General features: G+C 45.5%; 7 protein-coding genes across 7 annotated transcripts; 4 read left to right on the top strand and 3 right to left on the bottom strand.

Annotated features, from left to right (window-relative positions):
* Window positions 1–18: 18 nt before the first annotated feature.
* LOC118511826 lies at window positions 19–14498 on the bottom strand. The gene is made up of 6 exons (XM_036055370.1): window positions 13720–14498; window positions 13283–13537; window positions 12947–13076; window positions 4347–4941; window positions 3825–4048; window positions 19–832 (listed from the first exon to the last, which is right to left on the bottom strand). Exons 1-6 carry the CDS (start codon window positions 14127–14129, stop codon window positions 722–724), a joined length of 1725 nt encoding a protein of 574 aa, XP_035911263.1. The 5' UTR covers window positions 14130–14498; the 3' UTR covers window positions 19–721.
* A 129-nt stretch (window positions 14499–14627) lies between these two features.
* Window positions 14628–18456, bottom strand: LOC118511829. Its single transcript, XM_036055373.1, has 4 exons — window positions 18307–18456; window positions 18100–18236; window positions 14999–15227; window positions 14628–14934 (listed from the first exon to the last, which is right to left on the bottom strand). Exons 1-4 carry the CDS (start codon window positions 18399–18401, stop codon window positions 14718–14720), a joined length of 678 nt encoding a protein of 225 aa, XP_035911266.1. The 5' UTR covers window positions 18402–18456; the 3' UTR covers window positions 14628–14717.
* LOC118511827 (leukocyte receptor cluster member 1 homolog) lies at window positions 15502–16773 on the top strand. The gene is made up of 2 exons (XM_036055371.1): window positions 15502–15640; window positions 15729–16773. Exons 1-2 carry the CDS (start codon window positions 15618–15620, stop codon window positions 16744–16746), a joined length of 1041 nt encoding a protein of 346 aa, XP_035911264.1. The 5' UTR covers window positions 15502–15617; the 3' UTR covers window positions 16747–16773.
* Window positions 16764–17849, bottom strand: LOC118511828 (39S ribosomal protein L16, mitochondrial). Its single transcript, XM_036055372.1, has 3 exons — window positions 17628–17849; window positions 17492–17563; window positions 16764–17425 (listed from the first exon to the last, which is right to left on the bottom strand). Exons 1-3 carry the CDS (start codon window positions 17665–17667, stop codon window positions 16809–16811), a joined length of 729 nt encoding a protein of 242 aa, XP_035911265.1. The 5' UTR covers window positions 17668–17849; the 3' UTR covers window positions 16764–16808.
* Window positions 18457–18480: 24 nt separating the features above from the next.
* On the top strand, window positions 18481–19591 carry LOC118511832 (selenoprotein F). The gene is made up of 3 exons (XM_036055375.1): window positions 18481–18642; window positions 18720–18829; window positions 19209–19591. The coding sequence occupies exons 1-3, from the start codon at window positions 18595–18597 to the stop codon at window positions 19540–19542; spliced, it is 492 nt and encodes a 163-aa protein (XP_035911268.1). The 5' UTR covers window positions 18481–18594; the 3' UTR covers window positions 19543–19591.
* A 2111-nt stretch (window positions 19592–21702) lies between these two features.
* Window positions 21703–22646, top strand: LOC118511830 (transcriptional regulator ovo-like). Its single transcript, XM_036055374.1, has 2 exons — window positions 21703–21823; window positions 21892–22646. Exons 1-2 carry the CDS (start codon window positions 21812–21814, stop codon window positions 22519–22521), a joined length of 642 nt encoding a protein of 213 aa, XP_035911267.1. The 5' UTR covers window positions 21703–21811; the 3' UTR covers window positions 22522–22646.
* A 1961-nt stretch (window positions 22647–24607) lies between these two features.
* On the top strand, window positions 24608–25693 carry LOC118511823 (putative protein TPRXL). Its single transcript, XM_036055366.1, has 2 exons — window positions 24608–24740; window positions 24816–25693. The coding sequence occupies exons 1-2, from the start codon at window positions 24729–24731 to the stop codon at window positions 25593–25595; spliced, it is 792 nt and encodes a 263-aa protein (XP_035911259.1). The 5' UTR covers window positions 24608–24728; the 3' UTR covers window positions 25596–25693.
* The last annotated feature ends 714 nt before the right edge of the window (window positions 25694–26407 follow it).

The raw sequence follows: 26407 nt of genomic DNA, 5'->3' as shown, positions 1-26407 counted from the left end.
TGGTGTTTCTTTTTTTTATGTTCTTCTAGGTTTGAATTAAGCGCAAACATTGTTGCAAAAAGCGAAAGCCTCAACTAAGAACGATCCTTTCCGTGAGTTAGTTAAAATGGCTAATGGTTAATAATACTTTCGCTAGTAATACAAAACCCCTTTACCGAACCCGCCATGGAAGGGATCAACTGAATACTGCCGATATATAAGTTGCAATAATTATTTGCAAACGACGAACGATAACCAATACTGAAGAAAGTTGCTATTCAAGCGCTCAGAACACACGCGTAACGGTAACTAATTATGGCTTCCTTTGTAGTGTAGCTTTCATCGCCTCTCGGTCTGTGGGACAGCTTAGTTTCCTAGCGGAAAGGATCAAATAGGAACCGGGAGGTTTACTGTACTGGTCCCGCGTCTACTGCCTAATGTCCACCTCCGAAAAAAACGACCAACCTTGACGCACAAGCAAAGCGCCGTGTGGCCTTCTATCTACGGAATCAGGATAAATGCAAATTGTTTCGACTTGCTGAACTCGCCTACAACACCAACAGATTTCGGGACTGTTGTTGAGAAATCTTGTCTAGCGCTTTCAGGAACTGCTCTCGTATCGGGACTGCTTCACTCGCACGTTCTCGCTTTTGCCAACTTCGGCTTTTCGACGAACGGTACTTCTGCCACACTAGTTAAGCGTGACATATTGAATGAAGTCCGAGAACAGTTCCATCGAATCTCATAACGATAGATCGTCGTCTGGCTCGAGGCAGCTGAACAGATCGTTAAGCTGATCATCGCGACGCTTCGTTTTGATGACCGTTGTCGGTGGTTTGTGATCCTTGCGTTTCTAAAAACAAAATACAGAGAAACCAAGAAAAGGGGGAAACAATTAGTTTTGGTGTTTGGTTTGTAGGGTGTCGACTTAAGAAAAGAAAATCATAAAACTTTGAGGATAAAACTGTTAACGTCCGGTGATCGGAGCGATAGCGACTGAACGGGGAATTCAATCCCATCGAGAACTTATTCCCGTATGCAGGACTGACTATGACAATCACCGATAAAATCAAGTCACTGAGATCCAGAAATGGTAGCCCGAAACCTCGGAGGTCGTAGAGCCAAAAAAGAAGAGCCTATGTCCTATGTCCTAGAGAACCACTCAATTGATGAATATAAAATTATATCATTAGTGTTTGGCAATCCTACGAACCAAAGGATCTAGAAAGCGACACAAATCTTCGAAGAGGAGATAAACGAAACCCTTAATGATGGCGTCACTATCTGCGGCGAAGCTTCAGCTAGGATAAACAATTTAGATGTTGTGATACGCTCAAGGTTGCTAGACAGCCTGGAAATTTTCCACAGCCTGCGGAAACTTCTCCACTACAAATACCTATCGCAACGGACGAAGCTTATTACTCTCCTGCTCCTCTGATACATGGGCACCATCCATACGGGCGCATTCCTCTTAGCCACGTGCTAGAGGAAGACTGCTAGACGGATTTTTAATAAGACAATCGTAGAGCTGGTGCAATTACGATCTGGCTGCAATACATCTAACTAAACTCGACCAGAGAATCGCTGGGCTTGTCATGTCATGAGAATGACACTGCGGTATGGAAGTAGCGATCAAAGCCATAATGAGTCCACTTTTGTATTGGCAGTTGAAGGCGCTAGACCGTAACCTGTTTGGAGAATTTCTCCCGCAGGCCAAATATGCCAAATAATTTGGAATTTGGCCTAAAAAACTATAACTTTAATTAGATTAGAGATGCACTTCCTGATGATCGTTTACAACAACTTCGAACCATTCAGCATATTCTTACTGCTAAAGAAAGATACAAATCTAATAGCGGTCTGATTTTGGCAACCTAACACCTTTCAAATGCTCCAGAATCTCTAGGTAATTTCTTTTTGAAGCTAAAATCAAATAATTTTATCACTCTGAAGATTTAATCCAGCTGTTCGAACTTCAGTTGAAACGGATAAGAATATCCTCTACTTGGACGTTATTACACAAAATTCACTATCCTTGTCCGAGATGATGCCCTCAATGCCAACATCATGCTGCAGTTAGTGATGCAATAATAAGAGACAAGTTAATAGATATGACTTCAAGCAAGAATATGGATAGTTAGAATAATCAAGTCTATAGGCATAAAATCCCACAAACAATACATGAATCACCAACAGCTTTCTCATGGATTGATCTGTCTGGCGAGCAACACTGGTCAATCCTATCTTCATCTAAAATATAAAAACCAAAAAAAGTGAGTAAACCTTTCCCCGAAAGAAAATGGAGAAAAAAAAGTCAGGTAATAACAAAAACAACCTAATATCTATAGTACTTGTTTAGTTTCCTTGCCTTAATTTGCCCGAAACTGAAAAATCAGTCCCTTCATCCTGCGGTGGAATTTATATCGGTCCTGCCGAGTTACGACACGTAAACACGATAAAATAAGTTATTGATTTCATACCATCCTAACCTTCTATAATTCGTACTAACGTCTCGCATTGGAATCGTTAACCGGGAGGAAGCCTTCTTGCCCTTTATAAAACCGACAAAGGACGCGCGACGACAGGTGTCGGAAGATTCATCTTCTGGATCTCTCATCCATTTCTAATGATGAAATCGTGATTCAGGATTATTGATGAACGGGGCAAACGGCTACGAAAAGATACCTAATCGAAGGAGTTCTTTTTTTTAAGAAGAGAGACTAAACATAAATTTTAGCACAAAATTTTTGCTACAGTTATATCTATTACTAACAGAAGAAAAAGCCCCATTAAGGAACTCGGAGTTAAGTTAGTAAATAAGACGATATAAAATAAATGTTCTAATAAATTGCTTAACTTTCGACTCCACTAAATAAAATAAAACTTAAACAACATTTTTTGTTCGAGAAATTAGTTTGTACTGCCGCTGCCGGCCTCTGTTAATCGTTTTATTGTCAGGGACAATTTAAACAATCGTGACCAAACGCCACCAGCCCACACAGCAAAATGTAATTTGACGGTTCACTGAATCCGAAACTCTTAATTTCGTCTGTGGTTAGGACGCGTTCTCCTCGGAACGAGCGTACAAACACATTACAGACGGCAAATGGTGCTGCGGAACGTGCCCAAAACAGGAGCTGCTCCGAACGATTCGTGTTCAGGCCGTTTGTCGTTATTTAAATTAAATTTGAATCAATTTTTGAAAATACAAACAAACCTCCCGACGCATTTTGCGCATAAGCTAATAAAACGTACGATTCAGGCATATGGCCTGGTGTTTTGTAAATCTGCAAAATTCCTTCCCCGATTTGGCAAGTGCAATCATATAAATCATAATTCGTTTGTTTCGTCGTACCGCAAACACGCAATATCGGCAATTGCCGTACGTGCGTGACCTATTGAACTTTGAAGCGTAAATTTAGCATTGGCGCCTTGACTTTCCTTTCCGATGAGCCGACGACCGGACAGCTGGACTGTACGCAAATGCAAGAGCACGTGGTGGTGGTGTCAGTCGTAATGCATCTAACTGCATCTGCATGGCAGCTACACACGGCATGTGCACAAGCCCATTCCACCCGTTATTAGACCACATACACACACACACACTCGATTGTCCGCAAGACATTAGCATCGGGGCTGGAATTTCTATAGCTTTAGATTGTTTATCGATTAAACATATTTAAATGCTCCCACAAATATGGTGGACAGCGAGAAACACCTCAGGAATGTAGAATCTCACAGCAGGGGCATTGCTTTCCGGGGGGTGTAAAATGTGCAAATATGATAAGACAATAAAGAGCCCGGAATAACGGGGAGTAAAAAAAGAAAAGTGCATATCGACTCACAATCAGCTGGGTGGAGGTCGTTTTGGTAGCCGATTCCAGGTCCGGTTCCTCGCCGTTCTTCACCGAGCCGGACCCATTGTCGCCCGCGTTGCGGCGCAGCTGCTCCAGCGTCCAGTAGTTCTTGCCAAAGCTGTCGATGTCCGTATCGTCATCTTCGCAGTAGTTTTCGTCCGGATTGATTTCGTCCAAATTCAGCCCTTCCTCCTCTTCCTGCTCCTCCAGAACTACGCTCGGTACGTGGTTTGGGCGAGTACGTGTTTGCGGACAAAATGTGCAGAAAGTGGGAAGGCAAGAGAACGAGTCGATTAAATAAAAATTGCTCAAACACGTCCCATAATTATGCCGCACACCACCAAACGCTCATTTGCGCCAAGCGGAGACGCGATCGCAATTTTTTTGTTTTGGGCTATTTTTTTTTTTTTTTGCTGCCTCGTTGCGGAAAATGGGGGTGACCGTTTTTATGCTGTTATGAGATGAGTGGATAGATCGAAAAAAGATTGTGCCGTCCGGCCTCATGCTTACAGTCCCGTATGTTGTCAACGTCCTCCTCCTCCTCGAGGCTGTCCTCCACATCCGTATCGTCCGGTTCGGACTTGATGACACACAGCGGACCACCCGGACCCCCTTCGTACCGCTTCACGTTCCGCGCCACCGGGACACCGCCGTCCGCCTCATCTTCGTCCAGTATCTCCGTTTTGATCGTGCTAAGCGTACCGGAATGGCCCGGTGCACCATGCGGCGGCGCCAGGCTGAGCCGCCGCGGCCGCTGCTCGACCGACACCACGAGCTGCTGTTGCTGTTGGCCCGGTTTTTGGCGCTTGGGCGTTTTCGGTGTGGTCGTGTCCTCGGGCAGCGCGATCGGCGCGTTGTGCCGCCGGAAGCGAATGATGATGTTTTTCCCGTCAATGACCTTGTTGTGATTGGCTTTGAACGCCTGGATCGCTTCCTCCACGTTCGTGAAGCGGATGAACGCGTACCGGGTGTGCTTGATGCGCTGAGCGTGACCGATATCGATGCGTTTGGCAGCGGGAAACATTTGCTTCACCGTCTGCACCGTCACCACGTTGGGCAGATTGCCAATGAACAGCGTGTACGGATCGATGTCCTCGGGCTGCACCTGGAATTGGGTTGGTGGGGTGGGAGAAAAGAAAAAAAACTCAGATAAAAACAGGCGGTCCGGATTCAGTGTAAAACACGCGGAAAAACCAAACAGGCTCGGTAATAGGGCTCTGCTCCGTAACCAACGCACGGTTAAGGACGGAACCGACGATTCTTCCAGTAATCACACACGCCTACACACACGGCTACAAAGATACAGCAGCAATAAAAGCGCGTATGGACGACTCCTCTTTGCTTTAGCTGGGCGGCCTCGCACACGATCAAATACAAATTTACATAATCCGCTCGAATGGCGTTATGATGAGCCTCACGCAAGCTTCACGAGAGCCCCATCATGAGCTCCTTCCCCAACAATAGAGGGAGAAGGAAAAGGGTAGCAGCATTAGTTTATTTGCCAGCTCGAATGTCCCAAAAATGCTAAGATTACTGTTGAAAGGATAAGAAGGCTTGCATACACACGAAATGTAAACACACCGACAGCAAGCAGCACAAGCAAGACACACAGCTAAACAATGCTCCGAACAAAACAAAAAAAAAAACCGAAACCAGGGCCAAGAGCACCGGGGCCGGGGACTTCCACCGGAAGCAAGAATGCCAAACGGGATGTGCAAGAGATAAGGCTGGAGGACCACCTTTTTTTGGACGCTTGCCAAATAATTTAACGCTCTGACATCACAGAGACAGAATCAGAGTCAGTGAGTGTATGATAACAACTTGTGCCTGTCGGTGTGTTGTTTCTTGCCCCGGTTTAGCGGTGTGGCCAACCCGAAAAACATACAGTGGCCGATACAGTGGCTCGACAACAGAACAAGACCAAACACCGGGAGAAAAGAAAAGAAAAAAAGCGGCGGAAAAGTACACTCGTTCAACCTCTCCACGTGGGTGATTGGACACATTTCACCGCTTCAAGTGAAACGGTGCCCGAAGCTGCACAAGAAACCAACAGGAAGGTTCAACTATCCAGAGAAAACAAACCAAATGTCCAAAAGGAAAACATAAGGAACAAAAAAACCTAATCCCATCCCAGCTCCACTGGACACGCTGGAAGCCAGCAGCCCTAAACGTTCGGAATTTTTGAACACTTGCCATGAAGTGTTTCGAACGGACAGGAAAGTCAGGGACGAAACAGAGAGAGAAAGAGAGAAAAAGCAGTGAGCAACCCAGCAACCTTCCTTCAGGCCCGCTGGATTAAAGGACACTCGCTAACCTTGGCATGGGCCAGTTGCCAGGAAAACTGTGGCAAAAACCGACTTTTTCACATTCCACATGGGCAGGTTCTGGAGCTGCCAGAGAGAGAGAGAGAGGAACGGAGATACGCCGGAGTACCCCGGATCCTGGTGACACTGTTACACATTTTATGCCGAACATGTTGAAACGCTAACCACCCCGAGGGCCACTATTAATTAACGGTATAATAAATCAAACCGATCCCGGGAGGACCGCCCAAACCACCCCACCCGAAAGTAGTCCACAGGGATTACATGCCATATGCACTTTTTCGGTGGAACGTTATGGATTGGTTAGGCACCCGGTTGGGTCGAGACGATTGAACAGCGGCGACGGACGGGCGGATACACCGGATTTGCATTCGATCTGTATTGTGCATCAAATTTGCATATCAGCTTCCGAAACGTGCGATTTAATTTCCTCCAGGTAATCCTCCCGGTCGGTCGGCACACTGGGCACGGTGCACTGGTTTCGGTCAGTTTTCTTCTGGTCCACCTTTCCGCCAGTGACGCTGGCTGACTTGGTGTTCGTGTAAACGAGGTCAATTGAATGAACTGCAGGACACTGCCGACACACAACAGTTACTGATCAATACCCGTCGTCCGACGTCGTTTGGAAAATTGGGCCAATGCTGATGCTGCGCTGTGGAACCATTTAACCTACGCAAATGAGACGATTGACAGGCTGGATGGTGTGAAGCTGGACCGACCCCGAGACTACATGTGCGATAATCAAATCCAAATGCAGATGCACTAGCCTTAACTGAGCCAATAAAAGCGTAGTTTATAGGCCCGTTGTTTGCAATTACAACGATTGGTAGGGCTCAAATTTGGTCCGGGAGTTTTGTTCGCGTGGGAACCATATCCATATCCACCCAGACATTTACAGGAGGGTTCGGGATAAGTTTGGATTAAGAATATTGTTGATCGTTTTCCGTAAGATTAGAGGTATTAATACACACTATTTTTCATTTAAAAGTTTGGACCCCATTTTTCATGAGTTCATAACCTGAACATGAGTTTGTAGAGACTTTGGGGCTTTTAGTCTCCAAACTGTGATGGATTTCAAATATGTCACCTGTGAAGGCCACGTGATGCATCCACATTTTTAAAAGTGTGCATCTGGTTGACTCCAGATGGCTACGTGGAGTTGATAAACGCTATCCAGCTAAGCCTTGGATTGTTTGGCTTAAAAACTCCCCAGACCATAACTCGCACTTCCAGTAATATAAAGCCTAATGGATAACATTTAAACAGTTTTAAGATCCTTTCCCATATCTTGAAGTAGATGGTGGAGCCAAACCTACCATCTGTTCATTGATTTTAAAACCGGCTAGGGCAGCATAGCCAGGCTTAAAACCGTTCGACGAAATCATCACATTTGGAGTCCCGGCCAAGCTTACCAGGCTTGTAAGGATAACAGTGACCAACATCACATGCCAGGTGAAGGTGGATGGAAGGCCTCAGGGCCTGCCTTTCCAATTTTTTACTACCACCTACGGCCTGCACCATGGAGATGGGCTTGTCTGTCTCCTTTTCAACCTGGCGCTAGAGAGAACCATCCGTGACTCGAAGGTTGAAACTTCGGGGACCATCTTCTATAAGTTAGTCCAGATCCTAGCATACGCAGATAACCCAGACATCATTGGTTTGAGGCTCTACTAGCGGCACTAAACCTCGGGATGGAGATCAACGAGACGAAAACCAAAATGATGTTGGCACCTCCACCAGTCCTGTCAACAAATACTGATTTACGCAGGGGTGATGTACAGATAGGTGACCGCACCTTTGAAGTCGTCCAAACTTCACCCATCTGAGGTCAAAAGTCAGCACAGTCAACAACATTGATGTTGAGTGACATGCAAGAGAAGTGGTTACCAACCGTTTAACTGCAGTCTGAAGAAACTTCTCCACTCATAATAGTTGTCGCGACGGACGATGCTGGGACTGTATGGATCGTTTATACTACCAGTACCATACGCCTCTGAAACATGGACTCTGTCCAAATCTGACCAAACCCTCTTAGCCGCATTCGAGAGGAAAATGCTCAGAAAGGATTGTTGGTCCCGTATGTGTGGTAATGTCACAACGAAGGAGCCGTTACAACGATGAATTCTAGGCTACACTCCAGGCTCCGCTAGACTGGTCATGTCATGTGAATGACCCCGGACGACCCATCCCGTAAAGTCCTTTTAGGCCATCCACATGGATAAAAGAGGCGTTCCAGCAGGATAAAACTACGAAGCGATTGCAGCATCTGAGAGATTAGTAAGTAAGCAAGTAAGAGGTCCTTTCCGCCGTCCTCCGTACGTGGACGAGGCGATAACGGCACGACCGAGGATCAAACCCCACCCGTACCGCCTCGCCGGACACACGAATTGACTTTCTAGCCACGGGTAAAATAGATTCAAGGAAAGGCCGAAATGGCAGGCCCAGACCTTTTGAGGTTGCAGTGCCAAAGCAGAAGAAGAAAACGAGGAGGTCCTTCCAAAGGGTAGCCGCCATCCTTCTGGTTCAAGATTTCGTAGCAAGATTGAAGCAGTGATCGATACAAATGATCGATGCTATTTTTTGAGTGAACTATCTTCTGAATACTATTGTAATTTACTCTGTCCGTACGAAACTTTCCAATTTGCTCCAAACACCCTGTACATCACTCACGCGCACGACAACAGTAGGGCTAGTGCATTAGGAAGCAGATCAATTTGTAAATGAAGCTTTATCTTGCACTATCTTACATAACGCACATATAGCAGGACGGAACCGGAACACATAAATTTACATAAAATACACACATTCCCTGTCCAACTTTCCCTGCCCAAGCACACTGCAACTGTACTTCCAAACGAAGGGAAAGGTCCAAAGTTCATTTGCAAGAGCTTGACGCTGTGAAGAAAGTTGTGGCCTTATGGTCTGTTTTTGTGCCTGTGAGTGTGTGTGTGTATGTTACTTTCATTTTTCCCACTACGGAAGGGACATCAGCCATCTCAAGCCACTCGTTTATCGCACTGGCAAAGAAGAAACTTTTAATTCCATCCGAAAACTTTACGCCGCGAAACCCTTCCTTCCTTCCTTCCCTCTTCCAGGCCGGTCAGGCCGGTTAACAATGGTTGTCCTTCGAGCGGTTCCCCTCGTCCTCACACTTCACCGGACGTTTTGGCAAAATTACATTCTGCATAAGCTGAATCGATAAAGCAATTCACATGGGCGAACGAGCTGGCGTCCCTTTTTTTTTTTTGGCTCATCCAACTGTTCGGCTACAGATCCGTACCGATCTCGTCTGTACTGCATTGGGGATTTCGAGCTAGGAACGAGGTTTCCATATGTTTAATGCATCGAAATCATTTATGCTCATAAAAATTAATAAGGCTCGCTAAATGAATTAGGTCACAGTTTGGGCTAACGTACATGAAGAACCTGATCGGGCCCGGCAGCTGCCGCATGTGTTAGCATATTTGCCGGAGCAATCTTGTTCGGTTTTATTGCTTTGCCGATTCACCGACAATGTTCGATTGACATGTGGTCGATGACAAGCGTGCCAACAATTTGGACTGGCTCTCCCGATGGTTTTTGGAATAGTCCCGTTGGAACTCGCGTACATGCACGACTAATAATCAGAAAGCACACATGTTTGTCGACGATCTAATGGACGTTGGAAGCAGTATTGCAGACGTACGTTAAAGCATCCTCACGGATCCAACCCCATCCAGTGGCCTTTACACACCAAAAACAACGGAAGGCTTTTTTTTGCCCTTTGGGAAAAGAAAGCTAATGCTGTGAAAATGCGTGCCAGTCCATTTGGGGATTATCCGATGAGGCGAACGGATGGCCAGCCTCAGCTTAACGGTGCCTCGGCTAACTGCAGCGCGAGCAGAGGCAAAGTTTGCCACGTCGGCAAAAAGTGCAACCGCAGCTGCTCCCAGAGAGCGAGTGTGTACAGCGCACGGCAGAGCGAATGGCTTCTGGCCAGAATTATATATGACGGCCTGACTGTTTACCGTCCCATCCGTTATGGATGAGCGGCAACCGCATATTGGCGCATGTTGCCCGGGATACTGGCGTCCCATGCGGCACAGGCCCCTACTACCGGAGGCTCGAAAGCGTGCTTACGAGCACATGGTCACGGACAAGCACACAACTCTCGCCACACACACACACACACACACACACAACACGTTGAAGGCTGGCAGTCAATCCTACCGTAGGACGCTCGACGCAGCCTTCTGCCTTCTTCTGGTCTGGCTAGTTGTGGCGAGAGGTGTGTGTGTGTGTGCGCGCGCGGGAAGGCTTTCGGGCTTTCCCATTCTGGCGGTGGGCAAACATGCTGCATTCGCTCCCATTGTTTATGGCAATCCGCTTGATGAATGCATGCCGGGGAAAACTTTCGGGGAAAGTTTGCCCCGGAACAGTATTTGGACGGTAGCAGTGTCTACACACTACGATACTACCCGAACCAGGATATCGTTCCCGGGATGTGTTGCGTTAGGATGTGAACGTTTTAAGAAATTGGAAGCAACGAGCACCTGACAATGGATCGAGGGTACGAAAAAAATGAAAGTTTATACGAAAGTTTTACGAACTACACATAATTTAACAGGATTAGGGTGGGGAATATGGTAAATATTGGAAAGCTTTTGGAGCCCGGGAAAATGATACCGATTTTTTTTTCTATCTCTCTTTATTTCGTTTCAGAATCCTTATTTTGGTCTGAATATTTGGTGCTTCATTGGCGCTGAGCTTCAGGAGGTTTTTAGTTGCCAATTTTGGCTTTCCTAGAATTTCTTTACTCTTGCAGCTGGATCAAACATCAACAGAATATTCAAATTAAACCAGCTCAGAACTGTAAGGAACATAGTCCATTCTATAGGAAGTTTCAACGCTTACGCCTTAACACTCCGGTAAGGACACAACTGGATGCTAAAGGATATTGCGACGATTTTGCATAGTCTCTTCAAATTAGCATTAACCGGTGAATCCTCAAGACGATTTAAGGGTGAATTTTACGAACAACTTCACTGCATTTAGTGAAAAAGACACCCACGAGACATGAGTGATCAGTTTTAAAGGAAGAATAGGATTATTTGTGATACATTTTGAATTAGTTTAGCGTAATGTTGGCTACAAGGACGTACGGCTTTGGGAATGTCCTCTTTTTTTTTTATTCATAAAGAACGGCCTGGCCGTATTGCTAAGGGAATGTCCTCTTAGATAATTTTAAAACTTGTTGGAATAAAACAAAATCGCAAAAAATACTGGGATCTCGTAAGAATTTAGTAAAACAGTCATTCACACAGAGACAGGTTGAATGGTAACATCTTCTAAGAGACCTCAAAGGACCTTGCTCTTTAAGGCTCCTTAAAAACAGTTCCCAAGGGACCTGATATAAAATGCTGGTCATAAAATTAAGCATTTTACAGCGCCAAAACAAAACAACGCGCCACAGAACAAGATACGACCCGAGAACTCGAGAGAAGGTTTATGAAGCAAAAACCAACCAGATTTCATATTTAAAAGTTGAATGTGTAGACAAACATGACTGAAGAAATTGTGTAACATAAAAGCAAAGTCTGGAATCTACAAGCAGCGCTCTCCAGAGGCATTAACTTTGTCCAAAAGTTTAAGGAAAACACTTTTTATTCAGCTGTTAGCATTGCCAACAGCATTTTGAAGTGAATTTTAACTAATTCTTTAGAATAGATCCCGACGACTCAACCCACCAAGTCCTCTTAGGCCATCCATATGTAAAGCAGGCTTGGTTGATCTTTTTTTGAATTTATGGCGTAGTTGCATCCGATAGAAAGGTATTCCATGGCTGACACAATCTAGGACAAATCTTATAAGTTATTCAAAAAGCAGGTCTGGCAAGTGAGAAACTGGTTGGTTTGTTTATAGTTGCTCTGATGGATTGTGTTGATTGTGGCGACTACTTTATAAACCTTTTCACCACACTCAATTATAAAACTACTTCCCTCTCCGTTACCTTAATGGCAAGACTGGACTGGTATTACTGACGAATAATCAACAAGGATTTCAGGGATATGGGTTTGAAACTTGTTTGAGATTTGTGACAAGATTTAAAAATGATGTTCCAAGGTATTCTGCGTACCTAAACTTTAAAGAATGGTAATATACTTAGTAATGGGATTTTTCTTCTACTTCCTGCCTTCAAATTACAGCTTTGTTTTATAGGAAATATTATGTTTAGAAAAACGGAATAAATTGCGCTCTCTGTACGATGCGGACCTACATCGTACTTTCGTAACAGGACACCACCACAACAACAGCAAAAAACTCCCGAATGGAAATCAAAAACCCATTTTACTAGAGTCAGCTGGCGTGCAAAATGTTATTATGATGTGAACGGGGACAATCATCTCACACCTCGGGTACGTGATTGTCCCTCGACCGAACAAAAAACCCACCCGTCCCAGGGACACTCGAACATCTCCCAGCAGCGCAGCATAACGGTTGCTCAGCAGAACTGAAGAAGTGCTCGATTATATTTCATCACACTTAATGGACGTACTTGTGTGTGTGTTTATGGCACTGCACAGCACATCATGATAGGGCAGCATGATTGCATGCCGCCAGCCGTGCAGGAGGGGGGACTCGCAGTCGATTTGCTATCGTGATCCTGGCGTAGGCAAACACGTCGTAAATTTAAGTGTGCATGTCGTACACGGGGACGTTGGGAAAGTGATTTAAAAAGCAAACGCTCCATTTACAGCGCCTTTCGCACGGCTTTTACACTTTAAACACTGCACAGACGGTACTCACCACGGGTTTCTGATCGGCGTTGCGTGTCTTCCGTTCGACCATGATTTTTCCGGCACCGAACGGGATTCGTGAAATGTGTTTCATGACGCTGTCCACGTCCGCCTCCGGCTTCAAATGCACCACACAGTACCTGGTTTCACCGCCATGAGCACACACAACAAACACAGGGAAAATAAGGGAAAATACAACAAAATAAAAACGGTTAAAAGTGGAGCAACACATCATCGGTCGGTAGGGTCAGATAAGCTCTATAAGCCTGTATACGGTAGGTGGCCTCGGGCTGTTTCACTTGCACCAAGGATTCAACCACCACCACCACCACCACCACAAACTGACCTTGGCGTTGCTGGACGATGGAAAATCACATTCTCGATGCTGGCCGAGAAGCCTTGCACAATTTCCTTGCTGAGATGCGGATCCGGGAAGCGTAGCAGCAGGACGTGTGGCTTCCGCACCTGCAGGACCGCCTCCATCTCCACCAGGATCGCCTTCCGGGCATCTTCGAAGCGCCAGTTCTTGTTCGGATGCTTGATCGGGGACGTTTGGACCGATTTTTCCGCCTGATGTAGATCGTTGGAAAAATCAAACGATCTGCAAACGAAGGAAACGATAAAGCATAACCGGTTACACAGGACAAAACACTTTTTACACACTCTTCGCAAAATAGAAAAACACTAAAAATAATTAAAAAAGAACTTAAAGAAAGTCACTCACAAAAAAGAAAATAAGAAAATTGGAACTAAAAGAAAATTAAAGCGATGCGTTATCCTTACATGCGACTCTTGCGACGATGTTTGGCGCCATGCAGCAGGTTCAGCATACGTCGAGGACAGTCGGACATTCTGCGTGCGCTCAGCCCGGAGCAACGTCTGTCGGCCGCGCCGGTTCGAAACGGAATGCCTCGGCCATCTCCGGCGAGTCCGTCCTGCTCGACCGAAAACGGTTGAATGAAATCGCGCGACGGCAGCATCTCCTCGGCGAAGTCGGTAAAATCGAAGTCAGACGTTTCGAACCCGGAATCCACATTAAACCCTTCGCCCGCTGCCTTCCCCAGCAGTCTCGGCGGCACTGACTGCTGACAGCGGTGCGCGGAACCACCGCCACCGCCGAGAACCATCCGCTTGCTGGTGGTGGCGTGCGGAATCACCGAGTATCGGCTCGAAACGCTCGCCCTGCACTGCATCACTTCGGCGGTACGGGCAAATGGCGTTTTATTGGCACATTTTACAACAGATAAATCACCTTTCTGGCAACCGTGGGCCTTGCTTCTTGCTCTACTACGTGCTCGCTGCTCTGCCTGATTCCGTTCGGGCGCTGTCCTTGCGTCTTCATGCAGGCTCCTGGGCTGTGCACACACCACATGGGCCGGAGCGGTTTATCTCCACGGCGTGCTCGTTCTCGTCCACGCGTGTCTGCCCTGCTGAAAGTCGCGTTCTCTGTCGCTCGTCCTTTGTGCTTATCCAACGCCGAGCCGCGCTACGCTACACGGTTGGGGTAGGTTTCAGTTTGTATTTGTACACCCCCACTCGATCGATAAGAGCATAAACATCGCACCAGCGTCTCCATTGCTGGGTGGCGAAGGACGAAGGGACGATGCAATATGCTCCACAAAGCTTCGGCGCAAACTCCGACACTTTTGTCCGACACTTTCTTTCAATTCAAACTGCAATAATGCAAAATCGCAAAGTAACCGTTGGTTTTTTATTTTACGCTTCGTTCTATCGATAAGGTTGTCTGAAACTCTATAAATAATAAATTGGCGCTACGTACATTACTCCTCGTTTGTTTTCGGTGGCATCATCATCACGGTCATGTCCGACGGAGTTCGAAAGTAGTCTTCCAGCAGCAGTACTTGCTTATCGTTGATTTTAAACCGCGCGTCCTGCCATGGCAAAACGCCACTCGGTGGTACGGGAGTTACCTCGCCCTGCTTGAATTCCAACTGCTTCGTAACTGTGGGTATCTGTCCCTCGAACACAGCAAGATATCTGCGAAAAGAAGGAATCCCAATCAATGAACCAGCTTATCATTTTAAACTTCTGCTCTACTAACTGCTTTCCATTCTGATAAATTCTCAACGGGTATCGATTCACCATGATGCGAATGACAGCATTTACGAGAAAGAAAAATCCCAAAAAGTACAGCAAGTCCGTCTCGTTGGCCGTTAGTGTAGCGAACTCGATCTCGAACGGCACCACAATGTTGTGAAAGTCTTTCACGAAAGTGAGCGCACTTATGCCGCTGATGGCCAGAAAGCTAAACGACGTAACAATATTACATGCTGCAATGGGAAAGAATGATAGAATTAGGAATCCGACAGATAAAACTTTTCAAACTTTTCCTGCTGTTTGTTCAGCACCTCATAAACCCTAAAACATTTAAAAAAAATAATCCAGTCTAAAAAAAAGGACAAAAGTTATATCTTTTTCAATCCAATATACTGTAACGCGTTCTTATAAAGTTCCTGAATTGATTTTCCACTTGAATTTACTTATAAAAAGCATTTCAAATACCTTTTGATAGAACAATTCAGCAAAGCGTAAACATTCAGCAGAAAACTACCACACAACACCGTGTACACGCAGCTTAACAGTATTTGACATTTATCTGTTATTTGTAAACAAACAAAGCAAATTTCCTTTTTCCTTCTCACCAAAACACATTCTATACGATGAATATTCTTCCTAAAAAAAGGTATAGCTCTATATCCTGCGTAATTTTAACTAATTTAGTGCATTACACAAGAAAGGTATACATAATATAATGGCGATGCGTATTCTAGATGGCACGTCCGGACGAAGGATAACATCGCACGAGTCCGACGCGATGAGGCCAAAGCAGCGGAGGAAGAAAAGGAACGTTTACGGCGTGTTGCACTCGCCGATCAGGAGGCACGGATAAATTTACTGCGCCAGAAAGCCCGCGGCGGACAAAACCCAGCGGTAGAAACCGAAACAGAAGAGCGCGTAAATCGCCAAGAACATGTCAACTTCTTTACCGAGCTCGAGGAAGGCAAGCATGACGGTGTGAAACGGTCCAATGTGGACCATGAAAAGGAAAAGAAGGAAGAACAGGAAAAGTATGAAAAACAGATCGGCTACCTTACGTATCTCGGTCAGGATACGAACGAAGCGCTTGGCAAACGCGACTGGTACGATACGGCACCGAAACGAAACGATAGTCTCGATGACCACGGTAAACCTATCGAAGTGGGTTTAAAAGCGAAAAACTATCATGATCCGTTGAACGTTATTCGAAGGTACGTTCCGAGCGCAACGTCTACGCTACCATCTGTAACTGCAAGAAGCTCCGACCAGGTTGAAACGATTGCCATAGATAAAGCTCAGTCAGTTTCTAGCGCAACACAATCCAAAACACAGTATGAACCGTTGATCGCACAAACTAGAGGCCGAGAATCACGGAAGCGAAAAGCTAGCGTGAGTTCTACCGAGACATCTCATTCAAAGCGACACAAAAGGAAACATAAGAAGCATAGTGATAAAAAGAGAAAGAAAGAAAAGCGCAAGAAAAAGAAGCATAAAAAATCCAGCTCCGAGGATGAGGACAGTACCGACGAAGAAGTATTAAAAGCTAAAAAAGCGCAACTGGAACAATTGCGAAAGCAACGAATAGCACGCGAGCGAGAGGAGAAAGAGCGGACGGAAAGGATGCTGGCAAAGTTACGCGGCGATCCGGAACCGGCCCCAAAACAACGCAAAGAAACGCCACAACCGGCTGTACCTCGTCAGAAGTACAACTCACAGTTCAATCCAGAGCTCGCCAAGCAAAATTATGAATAAATCTGGACTGCAACGTATCACTATTCACAGTTACGGTTTATTGGCTTCTGTCTCTGGGCTATTCACAGATACTTTCCAAACCACTTGTGATCCACTGGCGACAACCATCGGTGACAGCCGCCGAGATTGTTCTGGACGATGTACTTAAAATCCCACGGATTTAGATTTTCACGCACCGCACGCTCTTCCTCTGCCTTCATGTTTTCCAACATTTCCTGCGAGACTACCATCGCCTTGAACGGTAGCTTAGGGCAAACGATGTCGAGGATTTGCTTGGCTTCAACGAACTCTAGCTTTCCCGCCAGTTCCACAATCACGCGACCACTCTTCACTGGCGTAACGTAATGATCGATCGCACCCTTGCCACCTCCCATACGCTGGCCCTGACCCTGCTTGGTCACCGGTTGCCACGGTGCCTCGATACGCCAAATCGCAAACATGCGGCTTATATCCATTTTGCGACCGATCGTAAGACGCAACATTTCAAAGTGACCCCATCTTAACCGACCGCCCCCTGTAGCCACTATGCCATACTGCTTGTGAACGAGCGAGTTGTGTACTAGCTCAGGGCCGCGCATCCATTTCAGCTTCTTTTGCATCTTGGGCGCCCGTAGATTGCTGGGCAGCTGAGGAACTTTTTCCATGAAACGAAGCTTGGGCTTCTCTGGGATTACAATATCTGTAGCAAAAGAATGTGCGAAAGTCAGTAACCGTTTCCCGCGCCGGCGGAACACTCGCTACTCACTGTCATATTTTATTGGTGGTGCAAAAAACTTCATGCCGGCGATTTGTTGTCCAAACTGGCCGTGCAACAAGCCTGCCAAAAGATAGAACCGGATAAGATGGTGTGGAATTGAGCCAACACTAAAGTATCCACTTACCCGACAGTAAGGGCCGTAGCTTTTCACAACTGACCAGCATTTTAGGGGGTATTTTTTGAGCACAGCACACCTAAATGCAATCCAAAATTGCGTAAACACTCCGAGAACCTACTCCGTGTTTTGATCAAGAAATGCAATTTCCTATACTGTCAACGTTAGTTCCAGCCCCGGCCACCAGGTGTTCAGCACGTGCGCTGCTGTCCGTCAGTTTGAACAGTGTTGCCAAAATCACACAAAACAAATCCTGTTCACGAATGTAAACAATGGATGCACATCGAAATTCTCCATTTCAGATTGCTAAATTCGATCGATTTTCTCAGGTTGTAAGGTATAGTTTGAGAGGAATATGCCCTTCAAATATTCCAGATCCCTTCTCTCGACAATTAAGGCCGCCAGAACAAACAGGCAAGAACACTCGAAAATGCACGCTCTTTCGATAGAAGTTCTACTGGCCTGGCTTGAGTTTACTCACCGGAAAGATAATGCTGCATAGGTGCACGATATATAATATTAAATCCTGCAGGTATTTTATCTTTCTTCAGAAAGTATTCTTCTCGTTTCATAACAGCTTTCCGGCATGCTACCGAAGAAGTGGACAGGAACCGTTGTCTGCAAAAAAGCCAGCCAGTGTCCTGAAGAATGAGCAATCGTTTCATATGGCTTTTGCGATAAAACTTACACAACTGCAGGAGTTATTGAGGAAGTTTGTCTGCTAACACGAAGAATAGGATGCAGTTGGCTTCGTACGTGATGCATTAAATGCTGTAGAATCATTTTTCCGGCTCCGGCAAATTCCGCTGGTACACAAACTTATTTTTATTTACGTTTTGCAACTGTCAGTGTCAGTGACAACGCTCTCCACAGCCGATTTCTGTCAAACATCTTGTAAACAATCAGATTTTTGCGTACGCGTAGCATCATCATCATTAGCGGTGCCGAAAAGTAAAACAATTAACCAACCAGCACGATGAGATTCTACACCATTACGTGTTTCGTGCTTTCCTTGCTGACTGTGGTAAGAATATTCCCATTACAAGCATCGAACATCGAGGATAATGTAAAGGAATAATCGATGACTATTTTACATTTCAGATTACAGCAGAGTTCTCCGCTGAAGATTGCCGGGAATTGGGCCTTATCAAGTCACAGTTATTTTGTTCATCGTGCAGTAGCTTAAGCGATTATGGACTGATTGAACTGAAGTAAGTGATCGTGTTTGGATTAGTGATGGGCCGGTCGATCCGAACTTACGGTGTTGGAGTCATCCGTAAGCGACCCGGAGTAGTTCGGTTTAACCCATGAGTGTAAGGAGACCGGGTCTATCAATTAAACTCGTTGTCCTCACGGATCGACCTGGACTCGTTGCACCCACGAGTGGGCCAGAAACTACGAGCCAAACTCGCATATGTTTTGCTGCACCTACCGGTCGACCCGAACTCATTGCACGCGCGGGTCAAGCTCGATTCCTATAGGAAAGAACTCGACTCCGGGTCGATCCATGAAAAGTGTCGTATGACCCATCACTGGTATGATTTCAACTTGTTACTGATTTGCGTTTTACCAATATCCTATATTTTTCAGAGAACATTGCCTAGAGTGCTGCCAAAAAGATACTGCCAGCGATACGAAGCTGAAGGTGTATCCGATGGCGGTGCTGGAGGTTTGCACGTGCAAGTTTGGCGCGTACCCACAAATTCAAGCATTCATCAAAAGTGATCGTCCGGCCAAGTTTCCGAACCTAACCATTAAGTACGTGCGTGGTTTGGATCCGATCGTGAAGCTGATGGACGAACAAGGCAATGTGAAGGAAACGCTGTCCATCACGAAATGGAACACCGACACGGTGCAGGAGTTTTTCGAAACACGGTTGGCGAAAGTAGAGGATGACGACTATCTCAAAACTAATCGTGTTTGATGATAAACGAAAATAGAAGTAAATTTATACACCTACAAAGCTAACGAAATGCTGGTACATGCTTGATAGTTTTTTATTGGCTAATGTTCTGCTGACTATTGTGTAGGGATGGGCGCTCCGGTTCGGAATCACGATTCCGATCCGATAAAGCATATAAATGAGTCCGATCCGATCCGAAAGAATGCTTCCGACCAGTTCCGGAATCGTTTTCGATTCCGGACTCATTTTGATTTCGAACTCCGGACAAAACTCACCGTCCTTTTTTGAGACTCTTCGAGTGACTTTGATAGAGACACTCTCATCTGACCTCCACAACTATCGCCATTTTTAAAGGGGAAAATTCAATCGGAGGATCTTACCCAACCAGTGTACATCCAAGACTGATCCAAGGCTGAAAATTCTGATAATGGTGGCTCAGAGAGAACTGAAAAGATGTTAACATTTACTTTAAAGACAGCCATGGTTAATTTGCAGATGATTGCCGAAAGGCCGCTCGAGACCAGGCTTCCACCTGCTGTAGTTTTATTAACTACACGAGACCATGCGCTGTAGTTGTATGTTCATCCTTGTCGAAAGTTAGTCACTTACATTTAATCTACACTACAGGATTTTTTAACCAGAAGGAACCAAACAATATCAATAATTCTTTCCATACGCTATCATTCTGTCTCTGCCGTTTGTAATACTAGGCCTTCAGTGCAAGAAGTGTAAATTACTGAATGATTTTATCAAAACTGTACTCACTTATCTGGGCGGTGCGGTGGCCGAGGCGATAAAGAGCACCGGTCTTCAAACGACCGGGATTCAAGTCCCATCCAGACCACTTCCTCCATATGCAGGCCTAACTACTTTACTACGGGTAAAATCAAGTCCCAGAAAGCCAGAAATGGCAGGTCTAGACCTCTCGAAGTTGTAGCGCCAAGGAAGAGGAAATAGTACTCACTTACCAGACGCTACAACAGCTTCACAGCTGTTGGACTGCTGCAGAAGTCCTCGATACCACTCACCGTCTAGCTTCTTCTACTTTCGCCAAACTATTACCCCAGCCGTTCCGGCGGACTCATCTACGCCATCACTCCATTTCAATTTGAGCCTACCACGACTTCTCTGCCCGTCGTCATTCTCATGACATGACCGAATAACACGCTGCTCGATGGTGCTATCGCGCTCGTAGGCTTCGTCATTGTACCGGCTCCTAAATTGTCCTTCCGCACACACGAGGACCAAAAATTCTTCTAAGCATCCTTCTCGCGAAAGCGGCTCATACAGTTTCGTCGATTTTGAAGAGAGTCTAAAATTGACACGTATTGTCTGAATTTCGACCGTTAGTACAATGATGATCCCATTCTAGTATGGATAATTTAATCCATCCAAATTTCGACATATTAGCGATATATTTACCGAAGTTAAAGTAAGTATTAAATCTAAACGCTTCTTGATATAATATGCACTAAGCTATTCTTCAAAGTTTGTGATTCAGATTAATATGTTCACGCCAATAGTAGGAAACACAATTGTTTGGAGCAGTGCAGTAACGACCAATTATGTATCGCTGCCCAAAGCTCCAACAGCTGTGTTCCTGGTGTTAAAAGATTTACACCATTCAAGGTTGGTAAGCGACCTTTAACAGTGATGGTAAACAAACCTAGAAGGGCTTTGCCTACAACAAAAAATAGAAACATCCTAAGATTCATGTGGGCCATTGAGGGGTAAAGAATCAATTGAAGACCTTGGGTCTATAACTTGTACATCATTACAGAAAACAAGATCGTCGATATAACGGTACATTTGAACTCCATTTTGGTGTACGTGTTGCACAGAAAAAAAAACAACTCTTCTTCCAAAATCAATAGCTATACAGAATTTGTTTGAAGTTTTAAGTAGCTAAACATTGCGACAGAATCAATATTGCAAATTAAAGTTTACAGATTTTCTACCGTTAGTGTTGTGTTTAGCTAAAAAAGCACTCAAGCCCGCACCACGATGCGTTCAGGCGGGTGGCGTTTTCTCCAGTTTTAAAAATGTGTTGTTTATGTATTCGTAAGCAATTATCGCGTCTCTCTTAATTCGTCTAGCTGAAAACGACCTGTGTGGTTCGCGCATGATTAAGTGTCATGTGTACATACATACTACGAGCGTGTCACACGGCAAGAACCAGTTTTAATGCTAGAAATTACTGTCTGATGCCATTTCTTCGCTTGCCATATAAATATCGCACCCCGGCTGTGATAAGCACAACATTCGAGTTTAATCCATCAAACGAGAAACAATGAAGACTTCTGTTAGTTCGCAAACGGTGGATGGGAGTTGAGAAATAGGTTCTATAATCCGTTTCTTTCTTACATTTAGATGATCCTGCTACTGTGTGCCGCAATCGTTTTGGTTGCAGCAGAAGACAAGAAGAGTTCCGCACCAGTCCACGATGCTAAGCAGCAGTATGGTCAGCAGCAGCAGCAGCAGCACGGCCAGCAGCATGGTCAGCAGCAGCAGCTGAAGCAACAGCATGCTCAGGACCAGCACCATCAGGCCCCTGGATCCCAACAGCACACTCTGAAGCACGATCAGCAGCAGCAACATGCACAGCCACTCCCAGCTCACAAATACAAGCGTGAGGCACCAAAGAATACTGCTGCAGGACACTCGACCACTGCTGCCCCGAAGGCGACCGTAGACCCGAAACAACCGTCGGTTCTTCCGGCTCTCGTTGGTCAACCACCGAAAACCAAGCGTGATACCGTAGCCGCTCAACCTGCCGCACAGCCTGCCCGCCCAGCCACGAATGTCCCGGCAAAGGCTGGAACTACCGGTGCGGCCAATCAGCAGAGACAGCCCGCATCTGGCCCCCGTCCTAATGGAGCTAAGCTGAACCGTGAGCAAAGCTCAAACACTCCCAAAGCGACTACCAATGCTAAGGCACCAGCTACCGTCAACCAGCAAAGCTCGTCCACGACCACAGCTACCCCTGCCAAGAAGGTCTAAAGTGCTGCTACAACAGCATTGGAAGCGTTGATGACCGATGGCCGCTTTGTTAACAAGTTTTTTTTTATAGAACACTGCGTTTTACATAAAAAAATATACACTTTTCAATTGCATTTTCATGTAAATCGGGTAGTTTTGATCTTCTGTTCCAGTATACTAAACGAATATTTCACGTTTATGCTAGTGGACTGCTATCTAACGGACTGGATCATCTGACGCACTTCTTAGAAAATACCCAGTTCTTCAGAGTCTACCGGCTTTAACTCGTTGCCTAGTGCTAGGTTGAATGGATAGCTCGATATTGAAGCTTCTTTAATGTCCTTTTCAAATGCTTTCCCAGGTGGCTATACCACCATGGCTTCTAAGACTTTCGGTCGATCATTCTCTTCTCTTTCATGGCCTCGTAATGAATAAAAATGTTCCTACGATAAAGTTTTGTGTAATAAATGCTAGATATAAATATACATTCTTCATGATAAGCGTCATCCACTCATTCTGAGTAAATATCTACTGATGATAAATTCTTGGTCATCCTGGTGGATGCATTGATTCCTTGGCCTTCCAAATAGAACTATAAAATCACCAGACTCTAGGGTTTCCTCATCAGTTTCTGTTACATTTTTCGGTCGTCCAACACTATTCGGTGACGGAAAACTATCGTCTTTAGTTATCCTCTTTCCTCAGAAGTGAGAGGTCGTTCAAAAAATGTCGCAAAATTTACCCATTGTTACATTAAAATAACGTCACATTAAAAAAAAAAATATTTCCTGGTTGTTATCAGACGGTGACGTTGACAAGCGTTGTCTTTACATAACAGGCATGACATAAACAACTGTTGGTGGTTTCACGTAGGAGAAGATAGGAGTAGGATCACGAGGATACAGGATGCTACCCTCAAATATAATCTATACGATGAATTATTTTAATACATACCTTGTCGTTCCTTCGTAGGGTGGCAACAGGGAGCAAGGGTGCTGGCAGATTGGCATCGTCAAATTGTTTTTATCTAGTTAATCTTCATCTAGAGATTTACCGGGATCTGCTCTTTCCTTCTATAGGCATGCGCTAATATGAGGAAAATCTTGCCAGGATGACTACACCCATGACTCAGATGGTCCTCACTGCTGTTAGGTTGAAAAGCCGATAGACATTCAATTAAAGTGCATGATAGTGAGTAATTTCCCGTGATTAGAGATGAAGTTGGCTATCGTAAGCCAGACCAATCTGAGGGGCCAAAATTTAAAACGTGCCTTATAACATTGTACAGTTTTGATTCGGATATGTTGTCTCATATCTGTTGTGGTAGTGAGGACTGACTGCTCGTCTACGAGGATAACGACGGGCATCATACTACGTGGCAGGCATGACCACGTCGTTAGAACGTTAAGCCGTTAAACTAAGTAGAAAAATATATTGTCTCATGCGGCAATGAAATCGACTGTTGTTTGAAAATCCCTAATCTTATCCAGATCGACGGGTCATTTAAGTCATGATAGCCAGCAATGGCAGACCAACATCTTCTGAGGTTGAAGTGTCAAAGATGATAATTTATAGTAATCGCTTGGATAGTAAACTATTCAAAAGGGTATTTCACTCCCTTGGGCCTTTGACACACAGTAAGAAAGTTCATGTTTCACATCAAAAGTTTGCAAATATTAAGTAATCACTTGTCGATGTTTACTCCCACAAACAGCACGGTTTACTGCCGAAAAAATAGCCCCTTACATAACGCTAAAGTGTGTCAAAGCCTTTCTTGTTGCCAAAAACTAGAAACGAGCCGTACACAAAACCGGCATTGTGACCTCCACACAGCTGCAACACAACAAACAATCGACATTGAGCAGTTTTCGACTTACTCATCGATTACCACAAGCAGGGAAGTGATAATCGGCCGTGTTTTACTCTTTCACTTATCCGAGGCTCGAGGTGCTACAAGCGGCTGCGATCGCCGTCGGCGTGACGATCCACGCTAGATGCGAATTAGTTGAGTACATATCAATCCAGGGTAATTCTTCTACTTCTATTGCTCCACTGCGATGATCCAAGCCCGGCCGGTATACGGATGGAGGTGCGAATGGCGCGCCGGCATATAAATGCGTAAAAAAATCACGATCAGTATATAAAAGCGAACATTTGCCTACGAGCTACGATCATTTGCTAGCGTGCATTATTAGAGGGACCGTTGCTAGAAACCAAATTGCAGGAAAATGATAAAGTTTGTAAGTAACAAATCGCATATTCAAAGTTCAAAGCATAGTACATTGACAAGGCGCTATCTTTACTTTCTTCATCAGGTGTGTGTGTTTGCATTGTTAGCCGTTAGTTGTCTAGCCATCCCGATTGAAGAACAACATCCCAAACTATCGCGCCCCTCTCCCATCAACCCAGATGTGCCCAGTGACCCGAAACCAGTAGAAGTGAAGGAAGTTTCCAAGTCCTCTGCCACCGTTGAAAGCCACATCCAGAAAGTCCCTGCTGCCGGGGTTAAGCTTAGCATTGAAGTAGCGAAAAATGAGGAAACCTCAACGACGAGTAGCAGCAGCAGCAGCGTGACCACGGAACAGTCAACCAAGACCAATCCGAAACGATCGGTTGACTCTGATTCGAATGCAGCTGCGAAGCCACCAGCCTTCCGTCGCAATCAGCCATCCACTACGACTGAGCAGCCCAGCAGCACTACCCCCAGCAGTACGACTTCGAGCCCAGTCTCGGTGAAAACCCCGATCAGTACGACGCGCTCTAAGCGTGAGGTCGATATCACTGCCGCCACGGCCAGCAGTACAGGTACTACGCCAACCAAACGAACCACGACGGCCGCACCTACCAGCAATAACGACGACAAGGAAGGACCCCACTTTGTGCGACCAGTTCCAGTGGATCAGATACTGAAAAATCTTAACCAACCGGAAAAGGCTACCGGTTCGGTGGCGGTGGCGGTACAGCACAAAACAGAAAAGTCGCAGGACGAAAAGCAGTCCAACGAATCGTCGGAGGAAGTTCCACCGAAGGAGGAAGGAACCGAGCAGAAGGCACATCAACAGACACATCCCGTAATTCGGCAGCAGGGTGCCTAGTGCGTAGGCTGCAGTGCAACGTTATTTAATTCGCTTTTGTTCTGTTTATGTTTTATGCAAATAAAATATTCTTAAATATATCGCTCGTCTATCTAGAAGATATTTTTATCTCCTAAGCAATACACAAAAAAGTAGTAAGTGCTCAGTACAGTGTAGCAATTACAGGGATATTACGGTGTTCAATGCCACCATATCTCTTACCACATCTTCACTGTTTTTAAAACTGCATATGACGATACAACTATACGACGCGAAAAATAGGCCTTTAGGGATCCCGGCCTAGCTTCACATCATATGTCAGATGTAACTACAAGAATCTCAGGTTGGCGCCCGGGAGATGAACTTGCTAGTCTTCTCTTTAATTTGGTGCTAAAGAGAGCCAGCGGAGACGCCGAGGTGGTAACTTTGGAAATCACCTTCTATAGGTCAATCCCGGTGGAGGCGGCGCAGGTCTTCACACTCAATCAATATCCTACTATGCGGTATCAATAAGTCTTACTTACTTAGCTATCAGGCGCTACAACAGCTTCGCGGTCTTGCTCTGCTGCTACAATCCTCGATACCACTCACAGTTTAACGCCGTCGTCTGTCAATCCATTATCCCGGCCGTTCTGGCGGACGCATCAACACCATCACTCCATCTCAGTTTTGGGCTACCACGCCCAAACCACATTGACAGAGATCAATGTGGACGGTTTAAAAGGACTTTACGGGCTGGGACGTCCGGTGACATTCTCATAACGTGACCAGCCCACCGGAGCCTGCCGAGTCTTATTCGCTCCACAATGGTGAGATCATCATACAGCTCGTAG

The sequence above is a fragment of the Anopheles stephensi genome, chromosome 3 (assembly GCF_013141755.1).
Source record: "Anopheles stephensi strain Indian chromosome 3, UCI_ANSTEP_V1.0, whole genome shotgun sequence".
NCBI lineage: Eukaryota > Metazoa > Arthropoda > Insecta > Diptera > Culicidae > Anopheles > Anopheles stephensi.
This window is presented reverse-complemented; position numbering and strand designations above follow the sequence as displayed.

Coding starts and splice junctions, on each gene's coding strand:
- LOC118511832 (XM_036055375.1), top strand. CDS start 18,595: ATGAGATTCTACACCATTACGTGTTTCGTGCTTTCCTTGCTGACTGTG. Junction 18,643..18,719: donor TGCTTTCCTTGCTGACTGTG/GTAAGAATATTC, acceptor TTTACATTTCAG/ATTACAGCAGAGTTCTCCGC. Junction 18,830..19,208: donor TATGGACTGATTGAACTGAA/GTAAGTGATCGT, acceptor TATATTTTTCAG/AGAACATTGCCTAGAGTGCT.
- LOC118511829 (XM_036055373.1), bottom strand. CDS start 18,401: ATGATTCTACAGCATTTAATGCATCACGTACGAAGCCAACTGCATCCT. Junction 15,228..18,099: donor TATGCAGCATTATCTTTCCG/GTGAGTAAACTC, acceptor TTCCCATTGCAG/CATGTAATATTGTTACGTCG. Junction 14,935..14,998: donor ATTTATCAGAATGGAAAGCA/GTTAGTAGAGCA, acceptor TTCTTTTCGCAG/ATATCTTGCTGTGTTCGAGG.
- LOC118511828 (XM_036055372.1), bottom strand. CDS start 17,667: ATGCTGGTCAGTTGTGAAAAGCTACGGCCCTTACTGTCGG. Junction 17,564..17,627: donor GCTACGGCCCTTACTGTCGG/GTAAGTGGATAC, acceptor ATCTTTTGGCAG/GCTTGTTGCACGGCCAGTTT. Junction 17,426..17,491: donor ACCACCAATAAAATATGACA/GTGAGTAGCGAG, acceptor CTTTTGCTACAG/ATATTGTAATCCCAGAGAAG.
- LOC118511826 (XM_036055370.1), bottom strand. CDS start 14,129: ATGCAGTGCAGGGCGAGCGTTTCGAGCCGATACTCGGTGATTCCGCAC. Junction 13,538..13,719: donor CATCGTCGCAAGAGTCGCAT/GTAAGGATAACG, acceptor CTTCGTTTGCAG/ATCGTTTGATTTTTCCAACG. Junction 13,077..13,282: donor CATCGTCCAGCAACGCCAAG/GTCAGTTTGTGG, acceptor CGGTGAAACCAG/GTACTGTGTGGTGCATTTGA.
- LOC118511827 (XM_036055371.1), top strand. CDS start 15,618: ATGAATATTCTTCCTAAAAAAAG. Junction 15,641..15,728: donor AATATTCTTCCTAAAAAAAG/GTATAGCTCTAT, acceptor TGCGTATTCTAG/ATGGCACGTCCGGACGAAGG.